The 16279-nt window shown below is 37.4% G+C and overlaps 1 protein-coding gene across 4 annotated transcripts in view; it reads left to right on the forward strand.

Annotated features, from left to right (window-relative positions):
• Positions 1–15774, forward strand: part of Epc2 (enhancer of polycomb homolog 2) — a 100187-nt gene extending 84413 nt beyond the window's left edge. For 2 of the 4 annotated variants that reach the window (XM_063284106.1, XM_063284107.1), the window contains 7 exons: positions 854–943; positions 2085–2233; positions 2335–2678; positions 10711–10880; positions 12452–12611; positions 13170–13503; positions 14518–15774. In XM_063284106.1, the coding sequence (XP_063140176.1) occupies positions 854–943; positions 2085–2233; positions 2335–2678; positions 10711–10880; positions 12452–12611; positions 13170–13503; positions 14518–14590 (1320 nt within the window). In that variant the 3' untranslated portion in view covers positions 14591–15774. The remainder of the gene's footprint in view (positions 1–853; positions 944–2084; positions 2234–2334; positions 2679–10710; positions 10881–12451; positions 12612–13169; positions 13504–14517) is intronic. The other 2 variants (XM_006234155.5, NM_001108581.1) reach the window with 2 other exon arrangements.
• Positions 15775–16279: the final 505 nt, after the last annotated feature.

Genomic DNA, 16279 nt, shown 5'->3' on the forward strand with positions numbered 1-16279 from the left:
TTCGTGAGGATAAGCTGTACTGCAAAGTGAGGTGGGGGACAGCCCGGACGCAAGGACTGAGGCTTTCGTGTTAGTGTAGGCATTCTATTGGTTGTTTCTGTGCTGTACCAAAGGGTGTTTTATATATCACCACTTAACCTGTTCTTAGGACATAAAGTTGTGCTCTAATGAGCAGTTCTGCCCCAGAGGTCCTTTTCAGATTATTTAAGGATATTTGGCTGGTAGCATCTGGTCCTGGCAAAATCCTTTTTAACGTAGCAACTCTTTTCCTCTACTGTTGTAGTCTTAAAGTTTCTCTCAGCAACCAATGTTTTTAGAATTGGCTAAATTTCTGTTTCTGACTTGATTTAAGGGGCTAGAAAGAAGGTTCGGTGGTTGAGATCACTTGCTGCTCTTAGGGGACCTGGGTTTGCTTCTAGTACCCACATAGCACCTCACAGCTGGCTGTGTCTGGGTCCAAAGAGTCCCTCTTCTGCCTAGCATTTCATTTTATTATAGAAAGACGTTTCCAGATAAAAGTACAGCTACCTATAGGTGAAGCATAATTATCATCATCAAGCATTTATGCCTGCACAATTTATGACTATATAAAGGGGATATGTAAAAACTATACTGATTAAGACTAGCCTTTATGTTCAAAAACAGTACCAACTGTGCTTAGAAGTGAGAATGAATCTTAAAAAGGGTTTTTTTGGTAACAGAAAATATTTACCAGTCATTAAATGTTTCAGGCAAATTAGCTACGTGCTGGATGTAGGCAGGTGTGTTTGTGATCTGATTTTATTTTCAGTCATTATATATATATATATATGTTAACTTGGTAACTGCTAAATGGAGCATCTGTTTTATCTAGGTACCATCTCCAGCATCAGAACCTGAAGAAGAAAATGATCCTGATGGTCCCTGTGCTTTCAGAAGGCGGGCAGGATGCCAGTATTATGCTGTAAGAACTTTGTTTTTTGTGATATTTTTGTGAGCTGGAATTAACAGATCATTCATGTCAAGGTAACGTAGGCTGAGTCTAAAAGTGGGAAGTGCATCAATATTTCTTATTTAATGCCCCTGTGGCGTGTGAATACCAGCAGAAGAGGATGAAAGAGGCCAGATTCTTTCAAAGAATCAGCATCCTTTACTTAGACAGCTCCTGGTTTTCAAAGTTCCTTCATTTAGAGCTTTAATTACAGTTTCAGCAGTTGTGAAAATTGCACATGTCTAAGTTGGCTTTAGAACTTTTGGTGACTTCTTGGTGTTCACTGAAATATTGTGTGCGTGTGTACGTGTGTGTGTGTGTGTGTGTGTTATACACAGTAAGTATAATTTTTAAAATTTATGGCAAAGTTGTCTGAAAAATGTATCCATAAATTTCGCACACATTAAGAAATCTCTATTTGTTATTAATGTCCCATTTTGGGTGCAGTGTTTAGAGAATGGCCTTGACGTGCCTGTGCTGTATAACTATAAAATAGAAAAGGTAGTTTTACCTTTTAGCATACTTTATTCAAACCATTCGATTGCATTATGGTATGCACAGATAGACAGTTTTTTGAGGGCAGATTTAATGTAGGAAGGATAGGGATTTGATTTGAAGTTGTGTTGATAGAACATGTGCTGAGACAGAAAAGCAGGATGCTACGTATAATAAAAAGCTTTCCTTAAAGAGAAAGCTTAAACTTGACCTGTGCATATGCTTCCACTAAATGTTTAGTTGTCCTTCCAACCCCTAAAAATTCATTCTAGTTTATCCTGTAGAAAAACTATAATAATTTCATCCCTCTCTATATATATAAAGAAACTTAAAATTAAGACATATTCTTTATAGGTATTTTTAAAATACATGCTAAGTTAATGTAGTTTAGAGAGGGTAATTTGGATAAACAAACTTTTGATCTAATTTGACTAGCTTTTGATTTTAATTTTACAAATTTTAACTGGATTAATATATTTTAACCTCAATTTTTACAGTTTTTCATCTAAATTTTAATTGTTCTAATACAATTTGCAGTCATTTTTATCATGATTTAACTTTTCTTCCTTTCAGAATTACTCTGAGTTTTGTTTTGTTTTGTTTTTCTCTTTCTTTGCAGCCGCGTTTGGACCAAGCTAATAACCATCCGTGTGAAAGTTCAGAGTTGGCAGACTTGGATAAGTTGAGGTATAAGCATTGTCTCACAACACTTACAGTTCCAAGAAGATGTATAGGGTTTGCCAGGAGGCGAATTGGCAGGGGTGGAAGGTAAGCTGCTGTGATCTTGGTATCATTTTCTAGCTGAAAGGGAATCAATAGAGAAACAGTTGTTTATGATATACACATGTATCCCTTATATTGTTTTACAGGGTCATAATGGACCGAATATCCACAGAACATGACCCCGTCCTAAAACAGATAGACCCTGAGATGCTGAATGGGCTTTCAAGCTCTTCCCAAACTATAGACTTTTCTTCTAATTTCTCTCGGACCAATGCTTCCAGTAAACCTTGTGAAAATAGACTGTCCCTTTCTGAAATATTAAGCAATATCAGATCATGTCGACTACAGTGTTTCCAGCCAAGGCTACTAAATGTACAGGACATTGATAGTGAAGAATGTACCTCAAGAAAACCAGGGCAGACTGTGAGCAGTAAAAGGGTTTCTGCAGCATCTGTAGCTTTATTGAACACCAGCAAGAACGGCATATCAGGTAAGCATCTGTCTGTCACAGATCTCTGCTGTGATTCTTCGCTCCTGCGTGTCCATTATGGAATAATTGAACTCTTACTAAATTTTGGAGACTTATTTTCCTACTTCTACTTGGAAAATAAGTCTCAGTGTACTTTAGTTTTCAGTCTAAGAGGCAACAACCGACTAACTGACTTGAATTTGGCACGTGAATGGTGTGGCGAGTGTGTGGGCTGAGCCCAGTGTTCCGGTGGCTGTCTCCTAGTCCTCGCTCTACCATGCTGTCTACTTCTTATGTTAAAGATGCTCATTAACTCGGATGGAATGCAGGCACTGTTGCACCTTTGCACTATTGAATAGTGATTTTCATCTGCATGCTTGCCTTTCTAGTTGAGATCAGAAATACCTTTTTCATTTTAAGAGATACTGTGCTAGATATAGTAATGAGTGTGTATAATTTCAACATTTGGAAGGTAGAGGTGGAAAGTCAGGAGTTCAAGATCATCCTTGACTACATAGCTACTTTTGAGGCCACGTCTCCCTATGTATGTATGTATGTATGCATGTATGTATGTATGTAATGAATTTGTGGTCAAATAATTTAGTGTTTTTATGGTATATACATTATGAATAATTTGAATAGGCATATCAAAATATAATTTTGATTTGTTTTATTTTGTGGATAATTTTACTATGTTTACAAGTATATGTAATTTACAAATATGTTTCTAATATATATACTGCAATTATGCATGGTAACCAGTGGAAATGTATTAAATAAAACCTGTTATTTCATTTTTAAAATAATTTATTCAACAGTTTCATGAACATAAATGGTATATTTTGGTGACATGTTCCTCTCCTCTTTCTTATTTCCTCCCAGCCTTTTCAAAGCCCCTCTTCTACTCATCAAGTCCCCACTCCATTTTCTTATCTTTTGTTATGTTGTGCTTTTGTTTGCGGACTCACTGGGTTTAATCATGGCCCCTAGTGTGGATGTGGGAGTGGATCTATCCACTGGAGTATGAATGACTCACCAGTAGCTACATGACTGATGGTAGCTGACTTCCTCTCCACCAGCAGCCCTAGGTTGTCATTAGCTTCCCTGGATGGTGCAGGGACCCATGAGATAGATCCCTCCCCTGTCTGTGAATGTTATTTACTGGTTCGTTCTGTGTATGCTCTATGCAGTCAACCACAGCTGCTGTGGGTTCCTGAGTGTGATGTCCTAGGCATAAGACACTATCTCACAGCCTTCTTCCCTATTTGTCGCCTAGTTCATTTCACTCCTTTCCTCAGTGTTTCCGGAATTTGGATGTTATGGTTTGGGAGCTTCAAGGCTGAGTACTCAGCAGTCAAATGTTCTTTGCCTCTTTACCAGCTGTGAGTCTCTGCGTGGACTGCTATTGATACAAGAAAACACGAGCATATCTAAATTATGTAGGGTACTGCAATGATATTCAACTTCTGTAGCGCCATTTTAGATTCCTTCAGTGTCAGTGGTGATCACAGTCTTGTGTGTGAGCTGTTTTACAATTTGGTGTAGACATCCATTCATTTAATGGTTGCAGTAGAAAATTAGAGTTGTATGAATGAATGGAAGTTGGCCTATATTTCTCTGAACATGCTGGTTCCTTTTCTCTAAGCTGAACTATAAGAAAATGATGCCCTTTCTATATAGCTTGTGAGTTGGTGAAGTTTAATGAGCCTTTTAGGGGTTTGGGGATTTAGCTCAGTGGTAGAGCGCTTGCCTAGCAAGCGCAAGGCCCTGGGTTCAGTCCCCAGCTCCTAAAAAAAGAAAAGAAAAAAAAAAAAATGAGCCTTTTAATCTGAGGATAAAAATATCTCGCATAATTTGAGATCTTTGAGTTTCTAGGAATCTGTTATTACAGGAAGTTAAACAGTATTGAATCTTTTTCCAGCCAATTCCCAAAATTATTTAAAATTATATGAATAGAAATTTCTGTACCAAACACTACTCAAAAAGGAAATTCAAACCATACCCTATATAGGTGTTGATAATTGTGTTTGACTATATGTTGACTTTTTAACTCTACCAATATATAGTTTGTATAAAATTATTTGAATGGCTTCTCAATTTGAGTATTTATAGATTTCTATGTTCAAATGAACTCTGGATTTGACATAAATATTTTCTAGATAATATATGTTTTCTGTTGCTATATCAATTCTGAATATATATTGATCCAAAATTATAACTTAATATAACTGAAATGGTTTTCTAATAATCAGCTATCATAATGAATTACATTATTCATGTATCATGAAAAAAATCACTTAAATTACCATAAGTGTACATGCCGTTGTCATTTTTCCTGTATTTTTTAATATATAATATCATACCTTTCGACCTCAATTTGATTTCTAGAATATACATGCACACTCACAAAGCCAAGTATGATAGTATGTGTATAATCCAGGCACTAAGAGGGCAGAGGCTGGCACATCTCTGGAGCTCTCTGACAGCCAGTTGCTCCTCCTTGCTAAGATCCAAGCCAGTAATAGAATCAATAGAATCAAGTCTTTTTTTTTTTTTTTTTTTTTTTTTAAGGGTGGACAGCACCTGAAGAATTACACCTAAGGTTGTTCTTTGGTCTGCACATAGGCACATGTACTTACACACACACAAACAAACATGCGTACACACAAAATAAATGTGTTTAAGTAATAACAAAGATACATTAGAGGTTATTCTGTGTATGTTTATTTGTAGTGTGTGTGTTAGTATGTGTGCCCCTATGCATATGGTTATGGGTGTATGCATGTATGGAGGCCAGAGTTCAATGTCAGTTGTCTGATGTTCTGCAGAAACGGGAGCTTTTACTGAGCCTAAGTTAATAATTACTGGAGCTGACCAGCCAGTGAGTTCCAGAAATGTACCTAGCTCTGTCTCTCTGGTACTGGGACTATGTATGCTTTCTGCTTCACTCTCCTTTAACATGAGTACCGAGGGGTTAAACTCAGGTTGCTGTAGCTAGTTATACAGCAAGCACCTTACCAATTCTACCATCTCCCCGGCCCTAGAATTCAGTCCTTAAAATCAGCTTTTCTGTTAGTAAAGCAAAGAGTTTATTTACTTCTAGACTGCTGGAGGTCTTCTTGTCCTTGATATCATGAGAGTTTTTGTTTTTAATAAATTTTTAAAATATTGGGCTTGTTGGCTGAAGAAGTTCATGTTCATTCAGTGGTAGAGCTTGCCAAGTAGGTCCCAGGTTTGAGTCCTTGCACCACTTAGGCAGTGAGGTTGTCTGACGTGGGATGTAGGTACTTAGTGAGCTGTTATAAACAACAGCTAGATACCGAAAGGGACTTCGCAGTACAATTCAGTAAATACCCATACAGGTCCCCTTCTGTGCCTTTAATAATTTTGTCATTTACTCGTTTGGGTGAACTTTGGTCTCCAAAGCTGTGCATTTTTTAAAACTAATAGGACAGGCATATAATTTTACCTGTTAGAGTTGTCTTTCCCTGCTGGGAAATCCCAATAAATGAAGAGTTTAAGCAGAAATGAAGTCCCATGAACTTGTTTAGTTTCTTTTCCCATTCTTAAATTGCCATGAAGTGTTTGCAAGGATAGGAAGTGTTAGGAAGTGAAGTAGCTTTAATGTAAATACTCATAAGGTTGTTTTTATTCGGGGAGATTATGGCTGCCTCTAAAGATAAGAAAATTCAGACCTAAGATATTACCTAAGGAATTACCAGTCCTTTAATAAGAACTACTGTGTTTGGACATCGGAAATCTGTTGTCATTGTCCTTGTATCCATTTGTTCCTTGTTTCCTACCCATCCCAACGCTTCAGTTATCTTCCTGTATCTACAAGTTATGTTCATAGAACATTTGTACAGTAATTCCAACTCCTCTGGCTTTTCCCTGGACTACCCCCAGTGTTTTATGAGAACTGCTGCTTACGCTCCACTGTGACATATAAGATATAAGACAGAACCTCCCTGTCTGCCTGCCCCCAGTTCAGACCCAGATCTGTCCCTTGAAATTCTAGTGTGACCATTATTGCTTTAAACCATTTGCTGTAATGCGTAACAAAGACTCACTGGGTAGTGAATGCAGGATAACATTATCTTCACCAGCACATTAGGTGTAGTGAGAAATTAGCATTTGAAAAATCATGCTTTCTTAACTTAAGAAATTCTGTTAAAAATTAAAAAGCAAAGGCAGGCACAAGTGAAAAAGATCCATATTCCATTGTTGGATTATCATTCTAGAGTAACTAGTGCATGTCTCTGTTTCTTTTTCTCTTTAGTTTATCAGTAAACAAAATTAAGAAATGCTTGAGAATATTTCATATAACCACAAGAGTGCCTCTATAGACCCAATCTTACAACTTTGTAGTTATGTCACTATATGAAGGCCATGAAGTATACATTGTGGGTTTTCTTTCTCATGGCTCATTAACCAGAGAGAAAGGTGCAAAGAGCTTAGCCCTAGCAGAGCGCCATATAGGAAGTGCACAGTAGAAAAGTGATGGCCCTTAGTGTCTGTAAAGGCCATATGGAGTTGTCTGGAAAATAAAAGCCAGCCAGTTCAAGAAGGATAGCAAATCCAGAATATAAAAGATAGCCAGAAAGGTCCAGCAGCAAGAAATGCAAGGTGTTGGATACATAAGGAAGAAATTCTTTAGTCTGTCAGAGGATATTAGCCAGGAAGATTTGTAAAACTGTTTACTTAAGGAAAAGAATGCTTCCCATATACCTAAAGCAGTAAGTATTGTCACCTTTCAGGACAGGCAGGTTTGTGACCTGATAGAACTTTGGGGAGTAAACTAAGTTTGCTCTTAAGCTGCCAACTTGTACAGTAAACTAGTGAGAAGAGTTCGCATGGCTGCAAGCAGGAAGAGAGCTTGTTTGATCCATAACCACTTCTGCCTGTGCCACCGCCACCCTGACCAATGAAGAGTTTCCTGCATTTCATCCCAAATGGATGAGTTCACTCTAGCTATACCTTTCCTATGCATTTTAATGTATGCCACTAGATGACTCCTTGTGAAAAAGAAAATGAATCTCTTGGAAATACTCCAGTAACTTAGGAAAAATAATCCACTGAGAAAGTGTTTTCTCTTTCCCACAAATTCATCAACCGTGAGAATCAGCTCACTGCTGTGTCTGTCTCTCTTACCACCTTTCCTTTTCCACCACTAACAAAGATGTGGGCTCACATCTTTAATTCTGGCATGTGAGAGGTAGAAGTAGGTGATCATGGTTCAGGATCATCCTCCATTGCATAGTGAGTTCTGGGCCAGCCTGGGCTATGTGAAACCTTGTCTTAAAGAGGGGTGGGTAGTTGTTCAGCATTGTATCTTAGAATTAAATAAACAAACAAACAGTACTCTAGAAAATTCTAGATCAAAGAACAGTTTGTTTGAAACACGAAACAGAGCACCCTAATGACATTCTATTCCTGAGTGTCAAGAATAGCAAACTTGAGTAAAGGGGGCAGGGTAATTTTAAAATTTTATCTGTATTGTAGAATTAGCTTTTGTTTGGTTTTAGGTTTTGGCTGTGGTTTTGTTTGTTGTTGTTTTATCAGTGATTCTTTACTAGAAGTGGGACCAAGAATGAGAGTTTTAGTATCCCCTTTAAATATGTACGTAAGTTACTACTTGCTCCCTGCATTGTGCAGAACTCTTAGTGGGCAGTATTGTGTTAGCTGCAGACTAACTCGAGAGTAACTGGTCCTCTGCGGCCTCAGCCAGTCTTCTGCCTTAGCAGGATCACAGTCTTGTACCACCACACTCAATACCAAAAATAATTTATTTAATTAAAAATGACACTTTATTTTGTTTACGAATTTAGATAACAGTTAACTGTCCCATATCTGACATAGTTAAGAATGTTTTAGAATATTTGTGTGAACTTTACTGGTTAAAAATCCTTTATCAGAATATTTGAAATCTAAATGCTCAGACTAAAACTTTAAATACAGTGAAAAGGTGAAAAGGTTCTGGGTGGGTTTTGGAAATTTTCTGATTATCAGAGTTAGTGTTTTATTCTAAATTACTACCATTTTGCCAACTGCCTCACAAGGCTCCGGGAAGAATAAAAAAGAGTCTTGTTCACATTTCTGTTTTTAAATGGCAGTAAAAGTGTGACAACTTACTATTTATCCTAAAATGAATAAGCCTGAGTCTCACTTTTCCACAACGTAAAGCTCAGATCTACTCAGAGAGCACTGGTTCACTGGACTGAGCTAGCCTTGAATTCTACCTTTTCCTTTCCAAATGGCTCAGCATAGAAGACATAAGACTTGCTAAATTATTTAGATTTATGTTTTTTCTTCCTGCCTTCATATCTAATAAGCTATTTTTTCATCTCTTTCCCCAAGGTTTTCAAAAAGCTGGAAATTCATGAATACTTCATACTTTCATTTGATTTTGAAGATTGTAACTTTAGACTTAATTATTTTATTTAAAAATAGAACACTTGCAATGAATTTAACATGTACAAAGAAAGACTTTTGATTTTGTTGGTAATTCAGTAAAATAACTATTGTGTACTTCAAAAATACAGGTAAAGATTCTAAAGTGAGCAGTATAATAAATAAGCCAGTGTTTGGAATCTTCTAGAAATAAAATATTTATCTCCCCTCATAATTGAGTAGAAATTGTGATGCTGTATCATATGAGAGAGACGAAAGTATGTTTAAAGCTCTGCTCGTCTTGCTAAGCATAGCTTAGCTATGAGTCTGTCTGTATAACTGTCAGATTACACTGTCAAGACACTGGTAGGTGAGAGTCTTCCCCAACACACGCTCTGGGAGAGTGAGGGTCCTCAGTGTCCATCGTATTGATTAGATCGCTCAGCACATGTAAACAGTGACACTACTTTGCTTTTTCCCAGATGTACTGTGGGACTTTATTTGATAACCCTTTTTCTAATTCATTTTCCCCTTAAATCACCAACATTGCTAGAGCATATTCCGCATGGAGTAGACAGTAAATTATTGCTGAGTGAGTGAATAGAGAAGAAATTCTTTTTTAAATGAGTAGAATTAGGCTGGAGATGTAGCTCTGTTGTGGGATTGACTTACCTAAGATGTGGGCCCTAGCACTGCAAAGAGAAGAGAGAGGAAGAGTGAGAATTACACTTTTAAGAGTACGTCTATTTTAGTGTCGTTGGACACATATTCTAAATGGGTCTTAATTTTTATGAAAATACCTTGTGTTCGCTAAGTTGACTCATCGGCAACACACTTAAATATGAGTTCATGAAACTTCATTTACACTTCTTTGAGAAAAAATTGTACCTTTTACTTTTGAACTGATCCTTCTGTCGGCTTAAGAAAACAGGGATCTTGCCCTTTTACTTAAAACCCATAACTTTGTACTCTTGAGAGCATTGTTGATTGCATCTGGCCATCCATTATAACTCTAGTTTTCTGAAAATGTCTCCTTTCCAGCCCTCACTTCTATAGAATTTATTTCAGACATTGACTGTACTGGCTTACACTTAGGTCTGCTGAATGTGATTGTTTTCTACCCCAGTTTAGAATCAGAAAGGAAAGTGTCATAAAAACTGGCAGAAGTCATTTTGTCTCTCGTTAAGGCTGTAACTTGGTTATTATTAATATTTACAGTAGTAAATGCAAGTAGTCACCATTATCATTACTGCTATTATTCATTGGCCCCTAATGTGGAAAACTAACAGACTCCAAAGCTGAGGCCAGCATGATGGCTCAGTGAGTAAAGAAAGACACTTGCCACCAAGCCCGAAGACCTGAGTTCCATCCTCTGACTTCTGTGCATTCATTGTGGTACACACACCCACATGCTGAACACACAAACATTTAACAACTCACAAAAATTCAAAGACAGATTTCACTTCCATCATGTTAGACAGTTAAAAACTACATAAGAACACAGGAGCTTGTAGACGTGAAAATACAACACTCAGATTTGCCACTGGGCTTCTACTTTGCAGATGTATGTGGTGGCTTGTATTTGCTTTTTACCTTTACGAGCTTATGTTGTATTCTGCTTATGCCATTAAAAATGCTCTAATACTCTTTTATCCTTTCTCAGTCACAGGGGGCATCACAGAAGAGCAGTTTCAGACACATCAACAGCAGCTAGCTCAAATGCAAAGGCAGCAACTCGCGCAGCTTCAGCAGAAACAGCAATCCCAGCATTCCTCACAGCAGACACATCCAAAAGCACAGGTGACCTCTCTCTTCTCTCTCACGTTCCTCCAGGTGACGTTGCAGCTCTGTTCTTGAGTTTGAGAATTAACCTAGATTTTTTTTTTTTTTTATTAAGTTAATCTGGTTTTGAATGGCTAGCTTCTAGACTAGTCTCTGGTTATTTTGAGAGTCAAATATGGTAGTTTTGATTTAGGAAAGAATTAGCTAGTTTTTAGAAGGATTGCTGAGAGTTTATAAAATAATTACCTATTTCTTAAACCTCCCTCTTTTTTTTTTTTTTCAAGACTATGGCTTTTCAAACCTCTACATCAAGTTTATACTTAAGTACTACATCAGTATTACTTATGACAAGAAGGGATTCTATTAAATTGTGTGTTAAATCTAAGCTTCACAAGCCCTCTTGCCTGTGTGAACCACATTTTCCTGATAGGAAAAAGAAATGCCACCAGAAGTTCCTAGTTACCCATAAATACAAACAAAAGTGATAAGAGTGAAAGCACTAGAGAACGCTGGCAAAAGCAAACCTTGATAGGAGTCTTGGGAGACTTCTTGTGGCCCCTGCTTCTAGAACTGTGCAAGAACATGATACTGTTGCTTTAAGCCATTGGAAGCAAAACAAAAATAAAAGAACATAATCTCAAAGTTGCATTGGCAAAATAAACTTCACATTTTAGGTCTGAAGTTTCGTCATCCGTAATTTTAAAGATTAACAATCCCAGTAATGACTGAGTTAACTCCATTCAGTCACACTCTTGAGTTCTCAGATCAAGATCTGCCAACAGTGCTTCAGTTCATTCTTAAGAGTCTATCCTTTTACCTTAAAGTCATGTGACACCATGGAAATCTTAATGACCCTGGTTGGAAAACACACCCCTGCAACAGTCCCGTCAGATCTGGCTTGGCTTATCTATAGCCGGTGGCTATCTGTGTTAGCAGCCAGTTCTACACAGAAGCATGGAAGAGTGGCCACTGTACTTTGTTTGGTTTGCTTTTTGTGAGTCTCTTCACATAACTAACCTGAAGTATTTGCAGCCTGCTTCAAAGCTGGGTCAGTCTAGGTTTTTACATTGTGATAGAGTGGCTATGAATCATGTCTATGATTTCATTTCATCCACAGTGTCTACTCATTAAGCAGTTTTTAAAGTGTTTATTATTATGTAGGAAAATTAATAGAGTATGGGTTTTTCAGTTTGATAGTTCTTTTTCAGAAATAATTGCTTTCTAGTTCCTAGTGATTTTCATACTTCATATACCAAAAAAAAAGTCTGAAGTCTTAAATCTCTCATCTGGAAACTTATGACTATTCAGGATTAGAAAGGCAATATCCTTTTGAGTTCCACACGTTTCTTAATGTATTCATTAATCACATCTAACAAAGCAGAGTATAGGGTGCTGGCAGGATGGCCTAGCAGGCAAAGGCACTTGCTGCTAAGTCTGACAACCTAAGTTGGATCCCTGGAACTAACACTGTAGAACAGAACCAATTCCTGACAGTTTTCCTCTGTCCTCCCTCCAGATGCGCACGCTGTAATCCCCCACCCCAACACACACAGAAAGAGAGAGTGACTAATAGATAATATACAAATGTGGAAAACTGAACTGCGTTGCTATCCATTTTACAGGGCTCAAGCACCTCGGACTGTATGTCTAAAACACTTGACTCAGCCAGCGCCCACTTTGCTGCATCTGCAGTGGTCAGTGCTCCTGTTCCAAGTCGCAGTGAGGGATCTAAGGAACAGAACACTGGCCACAACAATATGAATGGTGTTGTCCAGCCTTCAGGTACAGCTGGGGTTTCTGTAATTCTTATTAACTTGAAATTGCCACTCACCAAGTTGTGTTTGATTCTGTTGTATACATGGGAGAATTGTATACTGTGTTGAGAATGCCTTGCACTAATAGAGATGAATAGCTGAGTGTTTGCCACAGTTCTCACTGTCCCTTCTATATACCTATGTCCGTCCATTCTGATTCTGTTCATGGACTGTCAGTTGCCTCACATGTTAGGAAATCCATGGAGTTTGTTGTTAACCACCCCCATTGGATCATCTATAAGTCGTTTATAAAATGAAATAATAAACAGCACGGTCTGTTACAAAGTCTGAAGCTAGGTTTGCTTTCCCATGTGCACATATACAGAGAGAACCTTCCCCCTCACTCCTTCTGTGATACATTGTGGCTGTGAAAGCCCATTTGCTGCTTACTGCCTGAACCTCAAAGACATATATTTATTTAATTGGAATACGAGTACATTTATTTTTACTACTGAGTTCCTAATTTTTGAAGCATTTTTTTATTGTCTCATCACACTAACTGAATGATTTCTCCCCTCTTTTGCAGGACCCTCTAAAACATTATATTCCACCAATATGGCTTTATCATCCAGCCCAGGGATTTCAGCTGTACAGCTTGTAAGGACAGTTGGCCACACTACTACAAACCACTTGATCCCAGCGTTGTGCACAAGCAGTCCTCAGACACTTCCCATGAACAATTCCTGCCTGACCAATGCAGTGCACCTCAATAATGTCAGTGTTGTTTCTCCTGTCAATGTGCATATCAATACACGGACTTCAGCACCATCGCCAACAGCCTTAAAACTTGCCACAGTTGCTGCCAGTATGGACAGAGTGCCAAAGGTTACTCCCAGCAGTGCCATCAGCAGCATAGCCAGGTGTGTGTGTTGTGGGTACCATTCTTGAGCTGTGCACTAGCTATTCCGAATCAAGAGAAGGGCCTTCTCGCTTTGTACTGCTCCGGTGTTTCTTTTAACAGTCTTGGTTTTTCAAAAGTCTGAGGATTAGCTTACTACAAAGAAAGCTCTTTGCCTAGTAGTATCCTTAAATGCCAGCCAGAGTTGTGAAAAGACCAAACACAAAAACGTCAACTTATTAAACTTACCAAGATGTTTTATATTTATTATTTTATGTGTATGAGTATTTGGCATGCGTGCATGTGTGTGTACCATGTGCATGCCTGCTACCCAAGGATACCAGCAAAAGGCAAAAGATGCCTGAGACTGCAGTTACGGATAGATGCAAGCTTTTATCTGGATGCTGGAAGTCAAACCTGGGTCCTCTGCAAGAGCAGCCGTGCTCCTGAGCCGGGTCCCCAGCCTCCATCCCATTTTCATAGACTGACGGCAATGTAGGTCAGCTCTTATCAGTTACCAGGGCTTAGGTTGAAATCAAACTCTTACTCTTTATATTTTTAAAAATAATTTTTATTTTTCTAGTATGTATGTGTGTGTGTGTTTATGAATGTATGTATGAGTATAAATCTGATGAATTTTCTAAAACTAAAGTTTTGCAGGGCAAGTTTATGTTCCTTTTAATAACATTAATGCAAGGAGAACAGTAAATCAAAAGAAAATTGACCTGCATGAGTTAATAAGTTTATGATCTTAAGAGACTTGGATTAATTGTGTTATAATTCCCTAATCTATCAGTATTAAAATTATAATTATATAAATTATATATATAAATTATATAAATTATAAAATTATATAAATTATAATTAGTATTAAAAATTAGTGAAATTTCTGAACTGAAGATAATCTCTTCATTCCTGCCTGGAAATGATAAAAATGGAGTTAAGTTTAGTGACAGTTACTTAAAAACGTGACTTAGTCATAGTCAGTATATTCTCAAGAGCACTAATGCTTATTCTCCTCTTTACCTTCTTACAGAGAGAACCATGAACCAGAAAGACTGGGTTTAAATGGAATAGCAGAGACAACAGTAGCTATGGAAGTGACATAACGTAAAGTGTGTGGCTTTGACCTGTGTGGACGGTTGCAGTCATTCATATTCCAGCGGAATACAAAGGCGACACTCTGGATCACAGAGCAGAACAATGGACCCAAATGGAGTACAGTATACCGGATGTTAAGTCGATGTATGATGTATATTTTGTAAAATTGGGAAAATCACTACCTTGTAAAATAGTTTATTTGTATCATCAATATTATTTCTGTTACTTGAATAGTAGATATTCATCATCATGCTTTTGCACTTGAATTTGCAACTGAATGGATTTTAAAAATAATTCTTTAATGGGATCATGAGCATGAAATGGGATCCTGCATCACTTGTTTTAACTATTTATTTTGCCATGTTTACATTTTGTATCTTGTAAAAAAAAATAAATCCAACTTTGTGTCTAAAAAGTTAAAGATTCATAGCTAGGAAATGAAATTCTTGTAATTTTTTTCTAAAGGAACTGTAAAGTTTTCACTTGGTTCATTTTGTTTCACAATTTGACTAGATGGACTTTTTGGTAAACACTTTAGTGGCATTTCACTGTCAAATACGACTTCAAGGCAAAATAGTATTTTCTATTACTGTGCAGGGGAAAGGGATGGATCGATACATGCAAATTTAATGTAGTAACTCACTTTTCCATATATTTTGAATGTATATTTCTATTTATAATACCAGTTTATAAAAAATAATTACACAGAAAAAGTGGACTAGGAAATTATGCATCTAGCACATTTAAACTGTGCAGATATGAAAATTTTTCATGGATTACATTTTATCTGAAGACTGCATATTTTAACTGGCTTTAAAACTGTAACACACCACATAAAAGATATTTACCAGGTATGTATTGCATCATATCATTGCAATAATTATTGGAAGTCTATATATCGAGCCATCCCAGGTTTTGGGAGGGGGGAGGGTTGTGGCAAGATTGTCTTTTCAATTTTGGAGAGTTTTCCTGTGGCTACAAGGCAAGTAACGGGTTGGAAAACGTCTGACTGTAAGTGTTGGACACCTTCATAGTGTAGTGTTTTAGTGACTTTTTTATACGGTTCTTGTACATTAGATACGTGTAGTGGTGTTTCAGAATGTTTGTTTATGCACTAGTTCAGACAACTTTCCCTGTTACTTGTTCTTGATAAGTGAAACCTGCAGGGAAATAAAAAATACATATCAAAACACGGCCATGCTGCATATGTGTTTATTTCACCATGTGCACACAGTGTGAGCGAGGACAGGAGGGACAGGCCGGCACGTGCAGCACATGTCCCCCCAGGCTTTCCTGGCATTGAGGAGAAGGTCTAAGGCTCATCCCTGGGCTCGATTGGGTTTCAGATAATCCAATATAAACTACCTTTGCTATGAAAGTTCTTAAACTATTTTACAGAATGTAAGTAATTTGCAGTATAGCAGTCATTGAAATCTCATAAATGAGCCTCCTTTTATAAGTAAATAGAGTATAGTGTAGAATTATATTGCGAGGGGGTTTTGGAAGTCCTGGGAAATGTAAATATTTTTAATGAATATGATTAAAACCATTTCAAACCAAACATAATTTTATACCGTTTTTATATCTGCAGTCCTGAAAGTTGTAAACTTATTGTCAGTTAAATTAATGGGCCAGGATTTCTGCTGAGAGTGGTTTTTATTCAGATCCTAAATGTAAAGCAATTTATGGTCAAAACC

The sequence above is a fragment of the Rattus norvegicus genome, chromosome 3 (assembly GCF_036323735.1).
Source record: "Rattus norvegicus strain BN/NHsdMcwi chromosome 3, GRCr8, whole genome shotgun sequence".
Classification (NCBI taxonomy): domain Eukaryota; kingdom Metazoa; phylum Chordata; class Mammalia; order Rodentia; family Muridae; genus Rattus; species Rattus norvegicus.